General features: G+C 41.5%; 1 protein-coding gene across 18 annotated transcripts in view; it reads right to left on the bottom strand.

The window, feature by feature from the left end:
- The window catches only part of Lrch3 (leucine-rich repeats and calponin homology (CH) domain containing 3), a 101,947-nt gene that overhangs the window by 16,039 nt on the left and 61,318 nt on the right, over positions 1-24,590 (bottom strand). For 4 of the 18 annotated variants that reach the window (XR_001781866.2, XM_006522524.4, NM_001310674.1 and 1 more), the window contains exons 8-19: positions 24,142-24,262; positions 20,447-20,595; positions 18,087-18,163; positions 13,964-14,015; positions 13,103-13,252; positions 11,510-11,560; positions 9,673-9,726; positions 6,158-6,229; positions 4,995-5,043; positions 4,078-4,185; positions 2,503-2,609; positions 1,350-1,487 (exon numbers count right to left, since the gene is read on the bottom strand). Coding sequence is in view for 17 of the 18 variants with exons in the window: in XM_006522524.4 (XP_006522587.1) it covers positions 1,350-1,487; positions 2,503-2,609; positions 4,078-4,185; positions 4,995-5,043; positions 6,158-6,229; positions 9,673-9,726; positions 11,510-11,560; positions 13,103-13,252; positions 13,964-14,015; positions 18,087-18,163; positions 20,447-20,595; positions 24,142-24,262 (1,128 nt within the window). In the remaining variant the exon portion in view is untranslated. The remainder of the gene's footprint in view (positions 1-1,349; positions 1,488-2,502; positions 2,610-4,077; positions 4,186-4,994; positions 5,044-6,157; positions 6,230-9,672; positions 9,727-11,509; positions 11,561-13,102; positions 13,253-13,963; positions 14,016-18,086; positions 18,164-20,446; positions 20,596-24,141; positions 24,263-24,590) is intronic. The other 14 variants (XM_030249268.1, XM_006522525.3, XM_006522528.3 and 11 more) reach the window with 10 other exon arrangements.

The raw sequence follows: 24,590 nt of genomic DNA, 5'->3' as shown, positions 1-24,590 counted from the left end.
CCCCAGTTAGTAAGGCTGAGTAGCTATCTTAGCATAGCTTAATTCCTCCACTGAGAAGCAAAGAAGAAAATCCTAGGTAGTCCAACGATGGAAGAACTGTTCCTAACCCTCCTGGCGGGGCTGCCTGACTGCCTACATTGTGATGATGGATTTCTTTCCTGTGGGCCTTGTGTTCTAACCCTTCCTAGTATTATACCACTGTTTTGTTTTCTTTCTTATTTTTTGGATTTATTTATTTATTTTATGTGTTTGCTTTGCTTGCTTGTATACACTTGTGTGCCTGGTACCCACGGAAGTCAGAAGAAGGCATCAGGTCCCCAGGAACTGGAATTACAGATGTTTGTGAGCCATCATGTAGGTACTGGGAACCCCGCCCAGTTCTTCCTCAAGAGCCATGTGTTTAACCTCTTGAGCCTTCTCCAGCCACTGTTCTCCAGTCCACTGTATTGTAAAGGTGAATCTAAACTTTCTTCAAAATACATGATATTGGAATAAAACCTGATATTTAAAATGTCTGGTTCATAAGTGACTGGACTTTCAAGGAAAATGCCTCTTAGTGATACATTTCCTGATCCCATAAATGAACTCAAAGACATCTGACAGGATTCTGCCAACAGAACAGCCAGGCTGTAGACATAAGTCATAAGCCTGGCTCCAGCCTAGAGCCAGGGGTCAGGTCAGCAAATTGTTATCCATAAATGGATAGAAAAGTACAAAGAGCCCTTTCTGCACGATTAGTCTCCACCACATCCAACTGTAAACAGGTTGTGAGGCTTGGTGGTAAGATTCTTTATTGGCTGAGCCATCTTGTTGGCCCTTCCTAGTGAAGTTCTAACAGTGTGCATTGCATTGCTATGTCTACTGAATGATCAACAAACATTTTCAAAAGCTATTTACTATTTACACTATTTACACTAGTACAAACCTCTAACTGCTTGACTTGTTTTAAGGCCTCTAAAACATGGCCTGAGACTTATCCACACACTCACCCCGAGTGTCATCTATGCTCAACAGCTGAACAATTCCTTAAGTTGCTAACTGGCCAATTCCTGCCCATATTTTGTAACTGAATTAGTACAACTTCTCTAGAAGGCTGATTTGAATTCTCTAGGTAGTTAATTGGTTCCCTTTGGTATTTCCATAGCCCACTTCATATATATGTCCTACAATATTCCATACATGCTGTAGCTTATTGTTCATGTGTCTGCTTTTTCTCTAGTCAAAGTGACAAGAGGCAGGCGGGGACTGGGCCCTTGGTATCTGCTTTGCTAGCTTCCAGCACAATGACTCCACTGAGCTGAAACACATCTAATGAATAATAGCCAAAGCTGCCGGGGACTACAACTTACCACGGCTGGGGATGGGACATGAATGCTTGGGACAGATCGAGGCCGAACATGATTGGCCAAGTGGCAAAGTACAACACCGTCAGTTAGAGCTGCTCCAAGGTCACAGGGCAAAGAGACTTTCAACCGGTACTCAATGTGCTGTAAGGACAGGAGATGCCATGCATTAATGGAAGAGTGGTTATCATATAGGATATAAAAATGGCCAGAAACTCAGACAGAAAGCTGGGCATGATGACATTTGATGCAGGAGGATTACACATGCCTGCCATCTCAACACTCAGGGCGCTTGCGCAGCAGAAGAATCACAGCAAGGCTGAGGTCAGTCTGGGTGCACAGTGAGCTCCAGGCTGGGCAGGGCTATAAAGACCTTGTCTCAAAACCAAACCAAACCAAACTCCAGAAAAGGAAAGAAGTTAAGATCTTACAGTCTCCATTTTCCTCCTGACTCAGGTCAGTAACTTCAGAGTCAGAAGGTATGCATTAGAGCCAGATCACAATGGCACAAAAGCACAAGAGAAATGACTATACATTTATGATTTGGGAAACCACTAAGTCTTGGTATGGTGGTGTGTGCCTGTAATACCAGACTAGAGAGGCACAGGGAGAAAGACAGTTCAAGGTCAGCCTGAGTTACATAGGGAGAACTTGTCTTAACAAACAAAAACATAAACCCCAACTGGATTCTTGTTCAATTCCAAAATAAAGTAGCCAATCCCTCAACATGCAAACGGCTTCAGCATGTGTGCATGCCCATAAGTGCTCTCTTTTTAAAAAGGGGCTCGCTATGTAGCAAAGTCTGGTCTTAAACTGGTGACCCTGTTACCTCAGGCAGCTGAGTAGTTACATTCATGGACCACCATGCCTGGCATGGACACATTGTAACTACTCTTCTGAGAGTGCCTCTTAACACAATGAAAAACAGAAATAGAAACAAAGGTTATAATGTGAACTTTTAGAATTATTCATCTGATTTTCTCAATAAAAAGTTGAAAGGCGGTTCCTCAGTAGTGAAATTTCTTTTGCACTTGTATAGTGCAGCATAGAGGGGACGTGACTGACTTTACGGCAATGGTGGCCAAGTGGGCATGTGACCAAAGGGATATGGACTATAGCAACGGCACCGCAAAGTACAGGGCAGAGAGAATGCACACACTTTTCGTAGCTGATCTATTAATTTCAGCTCTTCTTCTCTCTGTCTTGTTATAGCATCTGTAGGATCAGTTGCAGGTGCAGATGACAGGAGAAGCGGGGATGCACGACCTGGAAAACATGAGACAGAGAGGTCAATGGCCAGAGCTAGGAAATATCTTTGTCTGGCAAGTTTCCTGCCAATACAGCATTTCCTACTTTTGCTGATCTTGTAGACAGAAGACTCAGGTTTGGCGCCTTTAATCCCAGCACTCGGGAGGTAGAGGCAGGCGGATCTCTGAGTTGGAGGCCAGCCTGGTCTACACTGAGTTCTAGGACAACCAGGGCTACACAGAGAAACCTTGTCTTGACAAACCAAAAAGACCCACATGGTGGCTCACAAACATCTGTAACTCCAGTTCCAGGGTTCCAATGCCTTGTACTGACCCCCTCAGCATATGGTAGGTAGATATACACACATGCATGCAAAACACCCATATACATAAAGTAAAATCATAAAGGTTTCCTTTTTTAAAAAGTATCATTATTATATAACAGGTCTAGTGAGTAAATTGAAAGGGGTAATGGGCTGGACAGGAAACTAAAGGACCAGTTGAAATTTTCAAATATAAAATTATAATGGCAAAACAGTATTAACATTTTAGTTTGAATTATATCCATTTACAAATATTTTTATTGACAGATACCACATATATGGTAAATTACAGAGTTCTAAATACAGGCCAATAAATGATCTCACAAAATGAAATGGCTCAGTGCTTTAAGTCAATTTTTAACCTCAAAGCCTCTTACATATTCTCTGCCCACTGAACCCGAAGGGTACCGATATCTTTACCTTAAATACCAGATATTTATTTTGTCCATTTTTGAGACATTTCTATAAATTAAACAATATTGTATGTATTCTTTGTGTGTGGCTTCTTTTGATCAACATTATAGATGTATCAGTACTGTACATTCTAGATAGCCAGTATTTAGTATGTAGAGTTTTCATTACTTTCAAGACATTCACTATATAGATACATCACTGTTCATCCTTTTACTTGTGAACATTAAATCTGGCACGTTATAAAAACTGTTGCTATGAATGTTTTTGTACCTATCTTTTGTCTAACACACATGCATATTTCTCACAGTGCAATTGCTGGTAACAGGTATACAAAAGTTCAATAGTTTATCGATACAGAGAGATCTGAGAAAGGATTCGTAATGAGAGAAGAATGTTCTCTAAGAGAACTTTACTTGTATAATCAGCTTGTGATTTTGGCTTTTGGACAGGATCTTGAAATGTAGCTTGGGCTAGCCTTAAAAATCAGTTCTGCCTCAGCCTCCTAAATGTAGAGATTATAGGTATGTATCATGCATAGTTGAAACACTATAAAATGTTTTATATAGTACTAAGAAAGTTTTTAATCCAAACAAAAAGTCTGGTTTAATGTTAGCGAGGTCACAGACACCTGCAGAGTTAGTATTTTTACCAAGATGGTAGCTAGGTGTACAGCTGAAAGCACGTGAGTGTTCACGGCACTGTACAAAGCCACCCCGACTCTGCCACGCCTCTAACGTTGCCACCACTCACCTTTATTAGCTTCTGCCCTGACAGCAGCTCGGAAAAGGAAGCTTTCAGGGCGCTGGGGCTGATTTCTCTGGGTAGCAGCAGGAAAGGAATACGCAGGGGAATGATGGACTACACCAGCATGGAAAAGCAAGAGGATGTTAAGGAGATGGAGCAAATCAAAGAGGATGTAGACAAATGTCACAGAAAATCAAATCAAACATGGCAATGGTGTAAAAGATGATGAGTCTACTCGTTAATGAAAAGCGTATGTAAACAGTAAAGCTGCTTGTTTAGTTTTTAAATTGTTATTTTTAGTATATCAATAAATGCATACTGAAAGTTAATATACTGAACTTAGTCTTTTGCGAACCTATATACTTGCTAATTCTTAGTCGTGTTTTCTTATCAAATGGCCAACTAGTAAAACCAGAAATTCTGGTGTAGAGGGGCTGGGGTATAGCTCAGTTGGGAGAGTGCTTGGCTAGCACTCATCAAGTCCTGGTTTGGTTAGTTTGTTCCACGGCACTACTGAACCAGGCATTACCGGTAGGACAGCCAACACTCTGGAGCTGGAGCCAGAATTGGGAACTTCAGAGTATTTCTTATCTTTATTCCCAGTTACAGGCCAGCCTGGGCCACATGAGACTTTCATCTCTGTTTCTGTCTCTGTCTCTCTTACACACACACACACACACACACACACACACACACACACACACACACACTACACACAGAAACAAATTCTAGTAAAAAGTAACTGTGCTAAGCCTGGTGACTGGCACCTGCTGTAACCCCAGGATTTGGAAGAATGAGTCAGGAGAACCATTAGTTCTGGCTAGCCTGGGCTACATACCAAGACCCTGTTTTTCTCTCTCACCCCCCAAAACAAACAAACAAACAAAACCAAATATCATATACATCACCTTTGTTTCTATTACCTGTCTCTGTCATAGGAAAGCTTGAGGTGACATCAACTCTGTTTTCGCTCTGTGGAGAAACAGGCATATCAGCAGTTACTACTCAAGAAAGGGCACTTCCATATTTTAGTAACGTAGTGGATATAAAAAAGCCATGCAATTTGCCTTCAAACTAAGTCTAGAAATGAAAGTTTAGTGAAAATGACTGATTTTGTACTTTTTCTTAAAAAGACAGATTTTTTTGCTTATTTATATAATACATTCTTTAAAGATCTAACTAGTCTCTCCAAACATTGTGAAAAAGGATAACTCTAAGGCGAAAACAATTACTGAGAAATTTATACTGGAAGAGAAACCTCCCTCCTCCTCTTCCTCCTTTCAGATTCTGAGACAGGGTTTCTTTGTGTAGCCCTGGCTGGATTCAAACTCACAGAGCTCCTCCTTCCTTTGCCTCCTGAGTGCTGGGATTAAAGGTGTGCACTAATTCCAATTCAAGTCTGTTTTTCCTGTAAGGAATCCAGTTGCACATGACTCTTACAGATGCCAAAGAGCCCACATGAAGCTTGGCCAACAGTTCAGGGATGGCTCTGAAGGCCACTAAGGAGACCCCATACAAGTGCTACATCGAGGAGCACATGCATGTAATCATAGTGCTTCCCTGTGTCCTCAGCATTCAAGTCTAGACTTTGATGGTTGGAAGAGACAGGTTTGGGTCTGTGGAAGAATGTGCACAGGGTGGAAACATGTGGATTCCCCTGCTGTGGGCGGGGCCCTGTCATGGCTGATCATCTCTTCATCGACTACCTCATCAGCAGGAAGAGAAGGCATTCCAGCTACCAGAGCATCTAGCCTGGAAGGAGGTGTGCCACAGATACACAGGAGCCTGCTCTCATGTCCCAAACTCAGGCAGGTGTGGAAGGGAGGCACATTTTCTTGAAACCATTGTAACATGCCTCATCAAACGTGAAGTTCCCCTTGCAACATTCGCTATGCATGGAGGGGCAACTGTTGGAATGGTGGTGACACCAGTACTAACACACACTTCCATGACTTTAGGTGTGTTCCATGTGACTCGAGGCCACCTTGCCTGCTGTTATACCAATCTACTGAAAATTGAAGGCCCCCTTGCAGAACCCCTGGACTCCCCCCAGCATTTTCAGATTCATTAATGCAACAAGAGATACCTTGAGAGGTGTGAAGGCAGAAGAATGAGGCCGGGTAGCCACGCAGCTCACTCCATCCAACCCTGACAGTGACTACATTTCAAACAAGGAGAGAGGAAACAAAGGGCAGCACTTGAATTAGCCAATGGGAGGCAGGCAGAGCTAAGCAGTAAAACAAAACAAAACAAAACAAAACAACCAAAAAAAAAAAAAAACGGGCAGAGGGAGGGTCATCAACAAACTTAGGAAGTTTACTAAGATACTAACAGGGCTGGGGGGGAAGAGACAGGGACCACCTGCATCATGCAGTCACTGACACCACAGGACCTTTCCACCAATATTATTCAGAATACTCTTAAGCCTCAGGCCACACTACTCTAGAGGCAGAGGCACTATTCTAGTTCTATAGCTGCTAATGAGACAACAGAAAATAAATGACAAGTGGATGTCTCAGAACTCACATTTCCCCCCATATACAGTCATCTTGTAATAAAAAGAGGTATTTCTTAATAAGAATGATTTCAGATGGAAATGAAACTTAAGACATCCATGACTTTAGCAAAATAGCTTTGAAACGAATTTGCCTTCTATTGTTCTGTGAAAAGGGAAATAGATAGAGTCAGAGGATTCATCTTTAACCAAGCATGGCTGGCATAAGCCAAAATATTTTTCAATGTTAATCCAAGTTATATTGGGAGGGGTCGGTCATGAGGATTCAGCTTAACACTATAGAGATGACCCAGCATTTCGCAATAAAATTCCAAATGACCAGAATTTCAAAGAGGGTATTTTACTTTTATTTGATTCATTTATCTTAAGCCAACCCTTCATGTGTATGATGCGTATGTGTGGGAACATTTGTGTATGGAGGAGTGTGGGTGCAATAGTACAGATGCATGGATGGAGTCAGAGGACAGCCTTAGCTGTGGTCCTCAGTTCCACCTTGTTTAGACAGGGTCTCTGTCCTCAGCTGCTGTAGACTTGAGTTACAAAGAGCTTGTCCATATCACTCTCACTATAGGAACACAGATGCACTACTGTTTCCGGCATTACGTAGGTTCTAGGGATTCAAATTCAGGTCCTTACTCTTGCATAGCAGATGCTTTATTCACTGAGTTTTTCAAGTAGGCTAGGCTAGATAGCCAGCTATACACAGCCCCCAGTACTAGAATTACAAGCCTGTGCCACCATAGCTGACTTTTTAAAGTGGGTGCTGGAATCAGAGACAGGTCTTTAATCATGGAAAGCATGATTATGACACATCTCTTCATGATCACCGTGCCTCCCCCACTCTCTTTCTCTATAATGACTTATGGGTGTTTTGTCTCAATGTATGTGTGTCTTCCATATGCACCATGTATGTGCCTGCTGCCTGCTGCCTGCTGGAGGGGTCAGGGGAAGGCGTCACACGCCCTGGCAGTAGTCACATATAGGTGTGAGCCACCACGTGGGTGCTGGGTACGAATCCAAGTCTTCTGCAAGAGCAGTAAGTGCTCCCCTGCTGAGTCATTTCTCAGCCCCAGAAAAGCCATTTTCAAGATGTGATGCATAAGCAGATCCTTGATGAACGGCCACAAACCAGTCCAGGAGCAGAGCAGTCCATGCAGAGAATAGCATTTACAGAGCTCTGAGGACAGGGATGTTCAGATTTGAAAAGCCAAAAAAGAAAAAAGAAAAAACAGTGAGCCTAGAGATAAGGATGGAGGTAGAGCAGTCAGAGCACACGAAGGCTTCGGTCAGGATCTATTTTAAAAATTTAGATTTTAAGGGCAGCATGAAATAAGCCCTTTGAAGAACAGTTCTGAGATCAGAGACATGATTTAAAACATGACTTAAAAATTTAAGTTTTTTTCTTCACCTCAATCCCCAGATAGAGTGGGTGACCTTGAATTCCGAATTCTCCTAACTCTACTGCCCAGAGTTTGTAGAGTGTTGGCTGGATATTCCTTATCATACAAAGAAATGTGGATTCTGCTTTAATTTTGCTATTTATTTGGGTGTTTGGGCCTTGCTACATAGTCTAAGCTTGCCTTCAACTAGGTTTTGTAGTGCAGGATGGCCTTGAACTTGAGGCAACCTCTTGCTCATGCTCACCTCCTCAGTGCTGGGATACAGGAGCGCATTACAACACCCAAAGATTTGATTTTCAAGGCCACCTAATTCAGGAAACCAGGCCTGAGCACCAACAGCCAAAATAAAAGATTTCGTGTTTTTGACAACTGCTACTTCAGATTTTATGCTAAGGGTATTTTGCTATTGTTGTTTTTCCAAATGCTACTTTTCTTTGACAAAAACTTCTAGACACTTATTCTATGTGTTATTAAATTTCATCTTTGGTTTCCTATCATCCCTTCAGTTTTAGCATGGCAGGCAATCCAGCATGGGTATTTACTACAGGCCTTGAATTAGATTCAAAGACAGACCAGGACTTACCAGCTTATGACCTTTGACAAGCCACATATGGGTAAGACACCTGCCTCACTAAACCATAGTTTTTAAGATTGCTGTGAGAACTGAGCAAGATAACCAACCGGCATCAGAAACCATGGCATTTCCTACATAAATGAAGCTTTCACTCCTCGTGGCAGTGAAATTCTGCTAATACCTCAGAGGCTGGTCCTCATGGTCACTTTAAGACTGCCCAGTTAATATGTGCTTTGTCCATCTTAGTGGGAAGGAAGGCAGTAGAATGCACAGAATCCTGAGCCCAGTGCAGGTTATATTGTAGGAGCCTCTAAAGCACTGTTGCTCTCAGCACATGTGAAGGCAGTGTCTAACACTTAAGGCAGAAGTGACTACCGACAACACTTTTGCATAAAAAAAAAAAAAAAAAAAGAAAGTAGCATAAAACATGATGGGAAAAGTAATTTTATAAATGGTTGAATTCTCTTCCAAGAATGATTAAATTTAAATAAAGCCCTTCATGGTCTTTGGGTTCCCAACTGTCAGGAGGCAGCACTGCAGGCCATGATCTTCTGAGGTAAAGGTGACCATGGAAGAACTTCAACTGTGAGAACCTGAACTTCACTTTTGTAAGTGAAGTCTTTGTCACTACTTCTGCAACCAGTGGCAGCATGCATGTGTGACAAGCCAGTGTCTGTGTGTGACGCAGCTTGTATTTGCAAGGGGTGGGAGAACATTCTGTAAAAATGAAAACAACAGAAACCAAATACATGATAAAATAGGTTGTCACATATAATTAGTGTCATGGAGTGTGGGACTCCATTTAACATACAGGAGTGACTCATGAGCCAAATTAATGATTAACTGAAAATTAGAAAAGACATTTAAAAAACTAATTATTACATATATCTCATCACAGATAAGGCCAGAAGGGTTCTCAATGCATTAGACAGATGTAAGAGTCAAACTCTAGAAGCCTGCCTAGATTGTAGTTACAGAGAGAGCGGTCTGGTTATTTATAGAGAATTTAGTTATGGTGCCTGCCCATCTTGTTTTATGGTATTTACATCAATTCTGAGTAAAGCACAACAGTTACTCTACAAACATGTAAACTCTATTCTGCATTCTCTTACCACTAGCAAGGCACTGTCATCAGTGTGCTGGGACCTTCTGGATGGGAAGGAACACTAGGAAGGTGAAGAAAATAAGCAATGTCAAAAAGAAGCAGTGTACACAAGTGACGCACTCCACGGGACACACACAGGAGAGCATCGCATGAAGGACACACCCCAGGATGCTGACACACAGGACCACATGCACCCATCAGTCAGACGGGTGGTTCTGAGTACTGACTTCCTCCTATGTACCTTCTAAAGCTCAGGCTCAGAGGAGAAAGCGCTGAGAGGTGCTGATGCAGCTGTAGCATCAATAACCTGTGCTCATTGTGTAGACCAATGACAAAAGTCAACCTGAGAGGAATGAAGTCTGGTGGAGCCATCTTTTCACTGCCTTTCTCAGAGTCTGTTAGCATATAGCACTTGGGAATTGGGTGGAGGAGGGGCAGGATATATATATCACCTTATATAGCACACTTGAGTTCTGGATGAGCTCAAACATGAAACAACATCTCAAAAAAATGTTGGAGTTAAGAAAAATACATAAATCTCATCAAGCTTTGGTTGTTAAAAATTGCATAGTTATCACTGTGAAGAAAGACAAGTGAGAATGCAGGAGGGATGCTTCAGGGCGCGTGCCCTCATACTCAGTACTTACACACAAGCAACTCACCAGGGCTAAAAGAAGCTGTGCTGCAGAAACGTGATTCAGATCCATCCATCCATCCATCCATCCATCCATCCATCCACCCACCCACCCACCCACCCATTCATTGTGTGTGCATGTGTGTGTGTGTGCAGAGGACAACTTGTGGGAGTCATCTTCCACCAAGTGGAGTCTGAAGAATTAAACTCAAATTGGTCATCAGGTTTGGCAGAAAAAGCCAGGACACGATGATCCATCTTGCCCCAGTTACATTAAGCTTTCAAATAATGTACTTAAATAGTCAAATAAAGCAATAATCAAAAATTGAGATTACAGGTAGTGAAAGTAAGAAAAACTGGTCAATATGAAAGTCAACTACACTAAAATAACATTCATTTAGTAATTTTCATTTTAGCAGACTAAAATAGGCACATAAAGGTTAAACAGTTATGCCAGGCAGTGGTGGCGCGCAAATTTAATCCCAGCACTCAGGAGGCAGAGGCAGGTGGATTTCTGAGTTCGAGGCCAGCCTGGTCTACAAAGTGAATTCCAGGACAGCCAGGGCTACACAGAGAAACCCTGTCTCAAACAAAACAAAACAAAACAAAACAAAACAAAACAAAACAAAACAATTAAACAGTTTAAGCAATTAATTGTAATATTTATTTGTAATGACACTGTACCGACTGATCTAGAACTAACATACATGAGTTGTAACAAGGAAATCATCACCGAGGCTGATAGGCTACAGTTTCTCTGGTTGAGCACCAAAACCATCTACCATCTAAGGATGACTCAAGCTGCAGACCAGGGAGGGGATGGAATAATCTCTAGATTATGCACAAGCTTAACCTATATATTCTCATAACCTCCGTCCTTATTATCCTGTACCTTATTTTCCTTCATATGTAGAATTTAATGGGGTGAGGTAGAGAATTTTAGGGAGCAGGTTGGTTTGAGATGGGGGGGGGTCCTCTCTATATAGCTCAGGCTATCCCAGAATTCACTATGTAGCTTAGGTTGGCCTTGAACTCTTTAGCCTATTGCCTTCCAAGTGATGGGATAATGGGCATATGTCCACTACGCCAGCCAAAAATCAGGTTTTGATCATTTAAACATTTGATCACTGAAAACATGATAACCACATGGCAGACATTTTATTTCCATTGCAAAATAACAAGTCCCAAGAAAAAGTAATTAATGACATACCTCGCCATTCCCAGGGGGCTGCTGTCTCTGTGGGTTGTGTGATGCTTTCTGCTAGACTCCCAAAAAGAGGAAGGAAATTAGAACCTCAACACTGGAACTTACACACTCCATTTCATTAAATGGATCACATCAATGTATTTTCTATATTTACTAGTTAAGGAGATTATGCTCTTGCCTTAAACATCTTAGCTTAAATGAAGAACTGCAACGAGCTATACTATCATACTTCTATGAGCATTAATAGAAAACATTAAAACCTACACATACACCTTGAGAATACCACGTGACTACCCTCTCAGGAACTCATTCAGACCATTGTCACATCACATTCAATATTCAAAAGCAAATTTGTAATTTCTTTTTTTTCTTTTCTTTGGTTTTTCAAGACAGGGTTTCTCTCTGTAGCCCTGATGGTCCTAGAACCATGTTGGCCTCAAACTCAAAAGATTTGTCTGCCCCTGTCTTCTGAGTGCTAGGATTAAAGACATGCACTACCACCTGGTTATAATTTCTTAATTACAAGCCATTTCCCCCAATTTATTAATTCTGTTATTCTGACAAATAAACGTTTGTACACAACTAGTATTTTGAAATTTCTTTACTTTTGTTGGGGGTGGGAGGCTCCCAAGTGCTGGGAATAGAGGCATGTGCCACCATGCCTGGTTTTTCTTTTTCTTTTTTGAGACAGTATCTCAGGTAGCATGGATGACCTCGAGCTTCTGACTCCTGCCTCCATCTCCCAGTGCTAGGACACTTGGTTTAAGCAGTGCTAGGGTGGAATCTAGGGCTCATGCTTGCTAGGGGAGCACTGTCTACTTCCCTAGCCCAGCTACATATCCAGGGCCCGCACTGTTATCTTACACACATGATCTCAAGTGATTTTTCTCATTCTATAAGAGAAACAAATACCACAAGCAGAGAAAACTGGGAGTCCAGGATATGAGACATTAAACGGTAAGAAACGTAGCTGAGATTTACACTGTCCTCTGACTTTGGCTCCTCATTGCTTTCACAGACCTAAACTGGACTCTCATTAAAACCTTGCTTTGGGTTCATCTATTTATTTCTTTTACTTTGTTTTTAAATTTCTCTTCAATGATTTATTCACTGCTCAGTACCCATTAATTTAGAAATTTCCCCATATACTTAGATTACAAATGGCATAGCACCTGCCATGGTAATATTACAATTATTGATTGATATGTTTAGTATCATACACAACGGGGGGGTGGGGGGGGGAGACAGCTCAATACAGCACACAGTAACACATGTAGACACAAACTCAGATGCTTCTGAGTCTCCTTGGCATCACTGCCAACTAAACTTAGAGGTCCTGCCTCCACTTTTGTACCAGTCTAATTACTGTGATTCTATCTATTCCACTTTCCCCTCTTGCTTCTTTCCAGACTGCTCTACAATGCATAGATGGGTTTTCAGTAGGATCTTTCTTCCCATGGTTTTCTCCTAGCTTATGCCAACTTCAATTCAAACTCCCTTTAATTAATGCAATAATAACAGAAAGTCTTGGCAAAATGAATAAACATTTCTTCTCCTAACTTCAAGAGTATCCATCAATGATGGTAAAGGATTTACTTTGACAAAGTCTAGGACAGCATCTCTCTGAATCTGCTTGGTCCTTATTTTCTCCTCCTCGTACTGCAGGGCAGCAAGCTGTGCCTCTCTCCGAGTGCACTCAATAGACTGCTCTCTCCTCTGATGAAGCTCCAAGTCTGAATGTGAAAGCTGCAAGAGAGGTCTCATTTTAGACATGTAAGGGGGACAAGGGATGTCATGTCAGTAACCCGCATCAACATAAAGAACACTGCTACCTCAAGTCTACTCTGCAGTGGTAACACTCTACTGTTAACCTTTCTCCCTCACGATGTTCTTGCATGTACAAAAGCAGGGTCTATCATGAACACAAGCTTTAGGAACTGAGAAGACAAATCCCAAGATTTATAGATATCTGACAATTAATGCCAGTTCAAGTATTATAAAAGAAAGCCTGGCTGACAAGAAAGTTCAGCCAGTAAAGGTGCTTGCTACCCAAACCCAATACCTGAGTTCAATCCCAGGAACCCACACAGTGGAAGAGGAGAACCAACTCCTTCAAGTTGTCCTCTTACCTCTAACATGCATGCTGTGGAGTATGCATGTATACACACACAGCCAAAAAGAATTAAAAAAAAAAAAAGCCATCCTAGCTTAGCAAAATCAACATTGAAAGAACAAAGGTAAATTTAATAACTAAATTGGGTGGTGGTGGTGCACACCTTTAATCTCAGCACTTGGGAGGCAGAGGGCTGGTTTACAAAGCAAGTTCCAGGACAGTCAGGGCTACACAGAGAAATTGTCTCCAACCCCTCAACCCACCAAACACCTCAAAACAAACAAACAAACAAACAAATACCAAAAAACCCGAATGAAAAAACAAAAACAAAAACCCAACCTTACCTGATTGTGACTTGGTGGCATTGATAACACCAAAGATGGCTCAACTGGAACCCTGGCCCCACAAAGAAAAGTAAGAACTCAGTGACAAGGTAAGGAGGGATAAGGAAAATACGTAAAATTTCCATTTTTAACAGAAGTTTCTGTCATAAAGGGAAGCTGTTAGGTCTACATTGAAAGAGGAATTGCATTTTGTAAATATAAGCCCTAGAACTTACATTAAATCCCAGGCCTACCTGAGTCCCCAGCTCGCATGTCATGTGATGGGTCACTGATGGCTAGTTAACAACTGCATGGAAGCACTACTGAGGACAGCTGGCTGAGAGCATTTCCGATATCACGTCTCTTTACGACCTGCATAGCCATGACCCACATCCGTACCATGACCAAAGCAGGAGACTAAACTGAGATCCTCTGACAGACACAGCCATTTTACTCAGCAGGAACCTGGGCTGCGGCAAACCTAGGCAAACCTGGGCACTGCGCTCGTAAGTAACAGAGTAACGCACCTATTGATTTTTGTTCTACAGGTAGAGGTAAGGCACTGCATAATGCTTAACAGACCCAAGCCAGCACCACTACTCTCAGTTTTACAGTTTGCTATTTATCTTCTGCCTCAAGCAAGGAGACATGTTTCAAGACTCTGTAAGTCATGTGTGTCTGTAACTAAAGATGCCTCACAGCCAGGCGTGGTGGCACACGTCTTTAATCCAGCACTTGGGAGGTAGAAGCAGGTGGATTTCTGAGTTCGAGGCCAGCCTGGTCTACAGAGTGAGCTCCAGGACAGCCAGGGCTACACAGAGAAACCCTGTCTCGAAAAACCAAAAAGATGCCTCACTGAAATCAGGATGCTAGTAGGAAAATAGAAGTAAACTTTCAAGCTCTTATACTCTCAACACCTAATACTATAACACCAAGTAGTTTTTTCTTTCTAGTACTAGAAGTCAAACTCAGAGGCTCAAAGTCTTTAAAACTTGGCATTTCGGACTACTTCCCCCTGAATGTGTCTGTCTTTTCTCTGGTAGGACACATACTATCAAATGCTAAGGGCACACATTTCAAGTCTTTGCTGAAGTCTCTGTGTCAGCTGGTGTTTATGTCAACTTCACACAGGTAGAGTCACTTGGGAAGAAGCCTGAACTGGCTTGAACTGGTTGGGAGGAACGCCCACACCAGATTTGCCTACAGGTACCTACCCTCACATGGCATTTTCTGAGTGTTTGGAGTGGGAGTGCTCAGCCCACTGTGGGTGCTGCCACTTCTGGGCAGGTGTTTCTGGAGTACAGACGAAAGCAGCCTGAGCCACTCCTCCATGGCCTATGTTCCAGTCCCTACTTCCAGGTCCCTGCCTGATTTCCTGCCCTGGTTTATTACCTCAGTGACAGATTTAAAAACTAAGGTTAAATAATTCCTTTCCTCCTCAAGTTGCTGGTGACGGTGGTGTTTTATTTACCACAGCAACAGAAACCTTAACTAAAACAGACTTCATTTTATGGAAAACATCTCAAAAAAGGTTTGGTTTCTTCTTAAATATTATTTTTATTCAAAATTGGGATTTTCTCTTAAACATTCGATTTTATGAACGTGTGTGCACCCCTGTATGGAAATCAGAGGACAGCTTGTAGGGCTAAGTTCTCTTCTCCATCATGTGGCTTGCAAGAACTGATCTGAAGTTGTCAGGTACGGTGGCAAGTGCATTTACCTGCTGAGCCATCTTGTCAGCCCGGAACCTCTCCCTTTGATACACTTGTGAAATCAAGGTTTTTCATTTATAAAACAAAGCTCATGTCATTTTTTTTTTTTTTTTTTTGAGAACACCCTCTGGGACAAGCAGAAACAAACACTGATTGAGTTCTTACCATGTGCTAGTTCACACCCACTGACTGTACTATGCATCTCCCACACTGTGAAGGCGCCTCACAACAACCTACCAATGAAGAGGCCCTACAGTCCTCAGTTGAGGAGTACGAGATAGAAACAAAGTTACTTTCCAAAGGTGACATAGTTAATAAATTGTAGAGTTAGGTGTGAATCTTGTTGGATTTTATGTTCTCAACTACCATGCAATCTATGAGAACTGAAGGGACTTCAGGTACCGTGCTGGTGCTGCATAAGCCACTACTTTTTTGTTTTGTTTTTTGTTTTTTTTTTTTCCGAGACAGGGTTTCTCTGATTAGCTCTAGCTATCCTGGAACTCACTCTGTAGACCAGGCTGGCCTCGAACTCAGAAATCCGCCTGCCTCTGTCTCCCAAGTGCTGGGATTAAAGGAGTGTGCCACCACGCTTGGCATAAGCCACTACTTTTACAACTTCGAAAAATGAGCCCTTTGCGTCTGGATGGTAGCTGCACGTGCTGAGCCTGCACTAGAACCCACTTTCCTGGTGAGCAGTTGGAGCTCTTCCTACTCTGTCATGGCCACTCAGCAGACACGCAGAGAGGGGAGGTACTCTGGGGCTAGAAGGGGAGCAGCACACACCCCGATGAAGCACGCACCTGCGATGTCAACAACTGAGCTGTGAGAAGTTAAGGATGGAGACTGAAGGAAGGAAGCACGGTGTGTGTGAGAGCCAGTGTAGGTGACCGCGTGGTGCTCGTGGGCCACCGCAGCCCTGTCCCTCCTTCATGCCCATGAGCTTTTGACTTAGGGCTGCCTCTCAGCAACAGCATCACCCACATTCACGTAAGGCATTCTTTAAGAGTGTCTCTCATGGCAGAGGTGGCCAGCCTCTAGCACCTATAGTGATGCTGGGAACTGATTCCCATAAGGAATTGATACATTTTCAAACAGCCTCGAAGGAGGGGAGCTGAATCTTGTTGAGGAACATTGGTCTACTTTATGCCTTTAAAGTTTTTGTATTATGATGACTGATTCTGGGGCATTGGCTCTCAGTCTTCTCCAACGGCCATAATGACCCTTTCAGTCCTTCAAGGCAGGTGTGTGGCCAGACCCTGCCCTACAGAAAAAAAAAAAAAAAGCCCAAGATCAAGCCATAAAATGCCCCCAATCCCAGGGTACCCTAGAAAGCTCTGCTGCCAAGGAACCCTAAATAAAGCCTGCCTCCTGCCCAGATTTTTTGCTGCTTCTCTCCCAAGCAGAGGAAGGCACCCTCTCTCCTATAAATCTGTGTGCGAGTTTTGTTGTAAGGTATGACTTTGGTATTCCTTGGCTCTCAACTATCAGGATACCTTTCCCCTTAGAGCTGTAACACTTACAGTATCTATACAACTACATTTTTCTTTTTACCTTTTTTAAAAATATGTTTTCACTATGTTTTTTTTTAAAGATTTATTTTATTTAAGTACACTGTAGCTATCTTCAGACACCCCAGAAGGGGGAATCAGATCTCATTACAGATGGTTGTGAGCCACCGTGTGGTTGCTGGGAATTGAACTTAGGATCTCTGGAAGAGCAGTCAGTGCTCTTAACTGTTGAGCCAACTCTAGCCCCATAAGTACATTTTCTTTATTCCAGCTACTTCATTCATAGTTCCTGGGACAACATTAGCATGCTATTTGGTATAAAGACCTATGGATGAATGATAGATGCTACATAGTAAATTTCCTATGATTTAAGAACAGACATATCTCTGAGTTCAAGGCCAGCCTGGTCTACACAGTGAGTTTCAAGACAGCCAGGGCTACATAGAGGAACCATGACTTAAAAAACAAATAAACAAAAAAACCCCAGATATATCAAATCTACTAATTTTTTTTTAAAGATTTCATTCACAAAGATCAAAGACAAAAAAATTAACTACTGTGATGCAGTTTATAGCAGAATCATTTTGGAATTCTACAATGAAAACAGCATTGAGCTGGTTTAGAGGAAGGGAGACCTTAAGCATGGTGGAAAGACTGTCTATGTAGAAGGAAGAAGTAAATACAGGGTTTCTGAAAATCTTTCCATTTTCTATGCTTGAATAAACACTGGATTTGGAACCAAGTAATTTCACTCTTTTTAAAGATGGTGTTAGAACAAAGGCAGACTGATCTAGTTTAAAATAGCCTTTAAGGTTCACATAAGCCAAATATCTTCATTATATTTGGATTTGCACAAAATAAAATCAATTCACTTATTACTAAGTTTGAAGAAAGAAAGAATTAAGCTGAATTGCTTTTTCAAACCTGTTTTGATGTGAGTATCTTTTCATGTCTTCTGTTTTTTGAAACTCTCTAACGGCTATTGGCTTTACTGGTGAAACCTAGACCCCCCCAAAAAAAAGAAAGAAAAAGAAAAGAAAAAGTAGTCAGTAATTAACATGCATAATATATTAAAATGCAGCAATTACATATTCAACTAGTTTAACATTTAGGAAATTATACATTAAAAATGACTTTGGTAGGCTTTTCCTCTGTGAGCTTAGTGTTTCAGAGCACCCAGGCTAGCAGGTGTGATGGTGGCTGTAACTCAGGCTCAGGAAGCTGAGGCAAAGAATGACGTGTTTGAGCACAGCCTGAGTGACATAGCAAGACTCTTATCTCAAAACACAAAACAAAACAAGGGCTGGTGAGGTGGGCCAGCGTGTAAACACCGATGTGTAAAAACGCACTTTCTGTGCAAACCCCACAACCTGAGTTTGATCTCCAGAGCCTAAAAAAAAAATGCTGAATGAAAAAAAACAATTCCACAAAATTGTCTTCAGACCTCCATGTTGTACACACTGTGGTATGTGTGCTGATGTAAACACACACACACACACACACACACACACACACACACACAAAACACAACTGTAAGTGGTATTACCTAGGCTTTGATAAATAAGAATATGCACAATCTATAACTGTGTGTTTTGCTTACAAGGTTCTCATCTCACTGTAGTATATAAATTAGTGATTAAGCAGAGTGATATTTTCAGAATAAGAAGGACTTTTGAGACCGGGGAGGTGGTGGGCACTCGGGAGGCAGAGGCAGGCAGATCTCTGTGAGGCCAGCCTAGTCTACAGAGTGAGTTGTAGGACTGCCAGGGCTCTGTAGAGAGACCCTGTCTCAAAAAAACCAACAAAAAGGATCCTCAGAAACCATCTACTTACAGGCCTAACTGCACCTGCTGAGGTACTTCATCAGCGTCAACTTCACAGGTTGTTAACTTAAACTAACCCCTTCGCTATACTTCCACAAACACTCAATTTTTGAAAGATATATGACACAAAAATACCAAGAGTCTTATTCCATAGAACCACATGGCTACCACACACACGAGGTAGTTAGGAGTTTAGAAACACTGCAAGGAGCCTCTACAATGTGAAGGGAAGAAGTGACTCCAACAGGTCTCAGGAGGCAGTAAGCAGCATCTGCAGAGACACCTCACTTAGACAACCTAAAGCATTTTAAAGTCATTAAAGAAAAAGAGGGGGGGGTATAGGGGACTTTGGGGATAGTATTTGAAATGTAAATGAAGAAAGTATCTAATAAAAAAGAAAGAAAAAGAGGACAGAAGAAGAAAAGGGATTTCTCTAAAGAGTATTATGCAGTATTATTAGTCTAAATTTTATTAGAAAGAAACTCTTGGCTCCAGCAGAGAGACTGACAGCTTAAACCACAAGGCAGTTTTGTCAATCATTGGTCTATCATTATCTCTTGGCTACAGGGTTTGATTTTATCTGATTTTAGAAACAAGTATCTTCTGAACTGCAACAAACCCCACTGTGTTCAACAGGAACCAAAGGCTTCTTTTAAGGAAGGCTATTACTCCACACCACCCTCCACTTGAAGCAGCTGATCCCTGATTTCTAAAAGTTAAATACATCGTTTTCCAAAAAGGCCCCTAGTGTTTCTCAAACAACCCCTGCTCAGGGCCTGGGACAAACTCCAGACATCAACACAACACTAAAATGAAACCATTTTACTATGCTGACTAGATAGATTGAAGAATGCTATTCTACTTGAGACCTTTGAGGAATTGGCAGAGACTCTACAGTGGCCTGAATGCTTACTTGTTTTTTAGGCAATTCAATGCTTCATTATAAGAGACACCAAGAATTTTAATAGCAAACAGTTTATATTCTGTTAACTCAGGATAAAAGCACCAGCATAATTAAACTTATAATATTCTATGGGTAAGTCGAATGTTTCCTCAAAAGTCAACTTTGGTTTAATTATCTATCATATTAAGGCTTATAATTAGCAATAATAAAAAAGCAAAAGAGTTAAGCAAAAAAGACCAACCAGAAAGCAAAACTACCTAGCAACGAGAAGTATCCTATCCCGTGTACTTCCTTCAGAGGCCTGAGGTCACGCTCAGATCTCCTTTCACTGTCTCTTCAAAAGAATGAAATCTGCCCGCTTATCTGAGGAATAAAACTGGAATCATTTTTGAGACTACTCTCTGACTTTTCCAAATTAAATCTGAAAACTCCAGGGATAAAACAATAAGGGAAAAATGAAACAATTAGGCCCAAACCAATAAATCACTGATAGGACAAGGATCTCTACCATCACCAACTGTTCTCAGTCTAGAAAGGGTAAAAGGGTACACTGCTACCTCATGTGAGATTCTCCGTTGTTCAATATATGCCATAAACTGTGAGCTGAGACTGTTCGTGTCCAGGCTTTTGGGTTGTTTCACGTCGTTTTCTTCTTCTTCTGTAGTACAGCTGTCAATGTAGTCAATCTGATCCAGATCATGCTCCACTGTACACAGCACACACACACACACACACACACACACACACACACACACACACACACACACAGAGAGAGAGAGAGAGAGAGAGAGAGAGAGAGAGAGAGAGAGAGATTCAAAATTAAACAGCTAATAAAAACATTTGCTTAAATTGCATTCTCCTGGAGCTGGAGAGATGGCTCAGTGGTTGAGAGCACTGACTGCTCTTTCAGAGGACCTGAGTTCAATTCTCAGCAACCACGTGGTGGCTCACAACCATCTGTAATGGGACCTGATGCCCTCTTCTGCTGCTGTGTCTGAAGACAGCTACAGTGTACTCATATACATAAGATAAATATTAAAAGAAATTACATTTTCCCTTTCTCTTGTGTCTGTTCTGTATGCAGAAAGAATGATGTTTCAATGTCTTTATTATTTAGTCTATGGCTCATCACAAAAATCATCTCTTGTAAAACCTTAGTCCAAATATACTAAAGAATACAACAACAAGGGTAAGTAAGGGTAAGCCACTGAAGTATACACCCTTGGCATTTATTTTCTCTGGATGGCTCTGGTGTTTTAAGCAGGATAGCCTGAGTCTGAGACAGAGAAGATGGTTGCTCTTCTCTGTGTCATGTGTGCGAAGAATGATGGCTGTACCATCTTCTCATGAGTTTGTGTTTCAGAAAATGTAAGTTAACTCAAAGGGAAGTGGAAGACAACAAAAAAGACCCAGGAGAAGAAGAAACTGGAGTTGGAGAAAAAGAAACTTATTGACTGTTTCCCTTCCTGTGGCTCAAACTAAAAAAAAAAAAGAGAACAAAGATTTCCCTATTTAGAAAATTACTTGCTAGAGGTCAGTATGTTAGATATTCTGAAGCAATTTGTAGTGAAAGGGAATCATCTGAGGAATTTTCTCTTCTCAAGATTCTTTATAAAAAACTCAATTACTGACTGGAAAATATATAACTTGTTAAACAAAATGTCTATTCCACTAAAAAAGATACTGTAGAGGAAAGGGAGGCAACTAAAGATATGGCCATGTAATTGTTGCATCTGGCAAGCTTCTGGCTAGCCGTCCTTCTTAAGCGGAAGCTAAGGACTTCAACAGCTAGGTAAAATGGAGCTCTAGGAAAGACCTCGCTGTGAAGACGTTTCCCAAGCATGCACTGACCCTCAACCACTGCTTTATGCTGTTCCCCTGTGCCAGGACACTGAATTGAACTGAACTGCAGCTATTAACTTGAAATTTGTGCTACAAGTCTATTAAGATCAAACATTTTTCCATCTAAAATATAGTTTATATATTAAGACTATTTCTTAAGAAAGTACCATCAGGTTTTCATACTATCCAGATCAGCACAGTCAAAATTTGATGAAGATTTTGTAGTTATAGTTCAGTTCAGAAAAGCCACATTTCATCTTTTAAACTTTGTATGTGGGGTTTATCTGTGCTGTGTGCATGTATGCAAGTGTGCGTGTGATGACAGGTGCATGTGTGTCCATGTGGAGGGGAGAGGCTGATGTCAGGTGTTTTCACTGTTAGCCACTTTAGTTTTAGTTTAGCTAATGATCTTTTTTTTTTCCCTTTTACATTTTTTTACAGGGGGGCGCATATGCATGCCATACAGGTGGAGGTCATATTTATTATTTAGGGGGCACATATGTCATGACATACACGTGGAGATGAGAGCATGTATGCTATGCAGCAGAACAGATGTCACATTTCTTATGGAGGCAGGGGCATGTATGCCATGGCACATGTGTAGATGTCAGGGGGAATCTGCAGCAACTGCTTTTTTCCTTCCGTCATGTGAGTTTCAGGGATGAAATTCAAGTCAGAAAAACTGTTACAGCATCTTCACCCAATGAGCCACCTCACTTGTCCATAACTTTATTTTTTGAAACAGAAGTTTTTCATGGACTCCGGAGCTCAAGACTTTGGTTAAAGTGGGTGCCAGCAAGCATCAGGGACCTGCCAGTCTCTGCCCACCAAGCGCTAGGACTGCAGATGTGTGCTGCCAGGCCTGCCGTTTATGAGGATGCTTGGGATAAAACGCTGCCCCCATTTTATCTCAGCAAGCATTTGATCTACTGACGCAATCCCCCCAGCTTCCAGAGGCTGCATCTCAGCTACTCAGTACCCACATGGGGTAGTGGACACAGACCTGAGTCTTCAATGAAATGTGCTACAGATAACTCACGTAAGAACAAAACCTAAAATACAACTACTAAAATATGAATGGAATGTAAGTGAAGGAATAAAGAAGAACGTAAGCCAGAGAGGACAAAATCACAACTGTAACTGACATCGTTAGAAATGGAAGCGCTTCCAAAAACATATGCATTTCTACAAAATCTATGTAATTTCTCCCTCAGCACTGGCCCTCAAAATGCCAACATGTGGCTTTAAAACTCAAATTAAAAGAATATAGAGTACAATTCTAAAACCTGTTTCAGCAGTACATTGAAGCAGACAGAACTCTATTAATTTAAAACTACTAAGTTCTAAGTGTTAGAATAAGATTCAGAAGCCCCAGAGAACACTACAGGAAACACTACGCTATGCAGGAAGACGGGCATGCTGGCAGGCACCTGTGGCCCCAGCTGCTCAGGAGGCTGATGTAAGGTTACTAGAATCCAGGAGTTTGAGGTCAGCCTGGATATTGGGGTGAAAACTCAGTTTTAAACAGTGTTAGCTAACTGACTGAGCAGGCAAAAACACTTGCTGCCATGCCTGATGACCTGAATTTGATCCCTGTGACCTGCAAGGTGGAAAGAGAGAGCAAGTTGTCCCTACCCTCACCACACCTGTGGTGGCACACCCCTTGATAATAAATAGATAACTATTTCAAAAAGCTAAAAATAAATACAAGCAAACACAATTGATTGCTAAAAGAGCTCAAGAAATCTCTTTAAAATGGAAAATCTTAAAAAGAGACAATGTTACTTCAGAAGACTGTAGTAAGATCAAGATGAACAAAGATCTATTCTTCCTAAAGTTTCCCCTCAAATAAACATGAAAGAGAAATTATAAATTGAAAATACAGAGAAAGTGAATTTTATCTGAATGGTAAACTTTTTTTTGGTCATATATAAACAGAAGTCTTCAGAAGGGTGAAGGATCTACAGAGAAGCAAACTAAAGAGTGGGTGTGACAAAGACCACTTCAAAAACGGTAAGGAGACCAGCAACTTCCTACTTCTGTCGCCATGCCTTTCCAGTCTACTGCCAGTCTACTGATGGTGGTCTACTGCCGAGCTCTCCTCATCAGGAGGGACAGGATCCCTCTAGAACCCTAAGCCACAATAAACTCCCTTAAATCAAAACAAAAAAGTTCAGGTGGGAGCTGGGCTGTGTTGTAAAGTCCTTGTCTCTGGCCCACACGGCCCTGGGTTCAATTCTCAGCACCACAAAACCAGGTGTGGTGGGATACAACTGTACCCCCAGGGCTGGGAGAAGACTGGCCATCCTTGGCTACATAAGGGGTTTGAGGGCAGCCAGGGTTATAGGGAGAGCCTGTTATATAACAAGGCACACATGAAGGCTTTAAATGTCATCAGAATCGTGTGTACCTCCACCATTTGTGACCGCCACACTGCTGCGATTCTCCTGGTACTGGCTTTCTCTCCGCAGTCTTTGCTCTTTGGTAATCTCTGCCACTCGAAGAGGCAGATCCGAAAATTCATCTGTAGGCTTAAAAAGCAGAAACATTAAAAACCATCATTTCCAATTTTAGATAACATACAGTACAGGAATATAAACTGTAATCTACATAGGAGAAGAAAAAGCAAAAGTTTTAGAAATTAATAGAGAATATTGTATAATTCTATGAACACAATTAATGCAACTGAAATATGTACTTTAAATAGGCAAACCTTACCACAATTAACAAAAATAGAAGGATATTCAGAACTGTAAGCAAATATATACATAGGTTTAAAATATCTATGTATATATACACACATTGCAATATTCAAAAAGATAGTCACCAATACATACTATACTGGCTAGTTTTATGTCA

The sequence above is a fragment of the Mus musculus genome, chromosome 16, assembly GCF_000001635.26.
Source record: "Mus musculus strain C57BL/6J chromosome 16, GRCm38.p6 C57BL/6J".
NCBI classification, from domain to species: domain Eukaryota; kingdom Metazoa; phylum Chordata; class Mammalia; order Rodentia; family Muridae; genus Mus; species Mus musculus.
The sequence above is the reverse complement of the archived record's forward strand: the minus strand, read 5'-3'. Positions and strand labels throughout refer to the sequence as shown.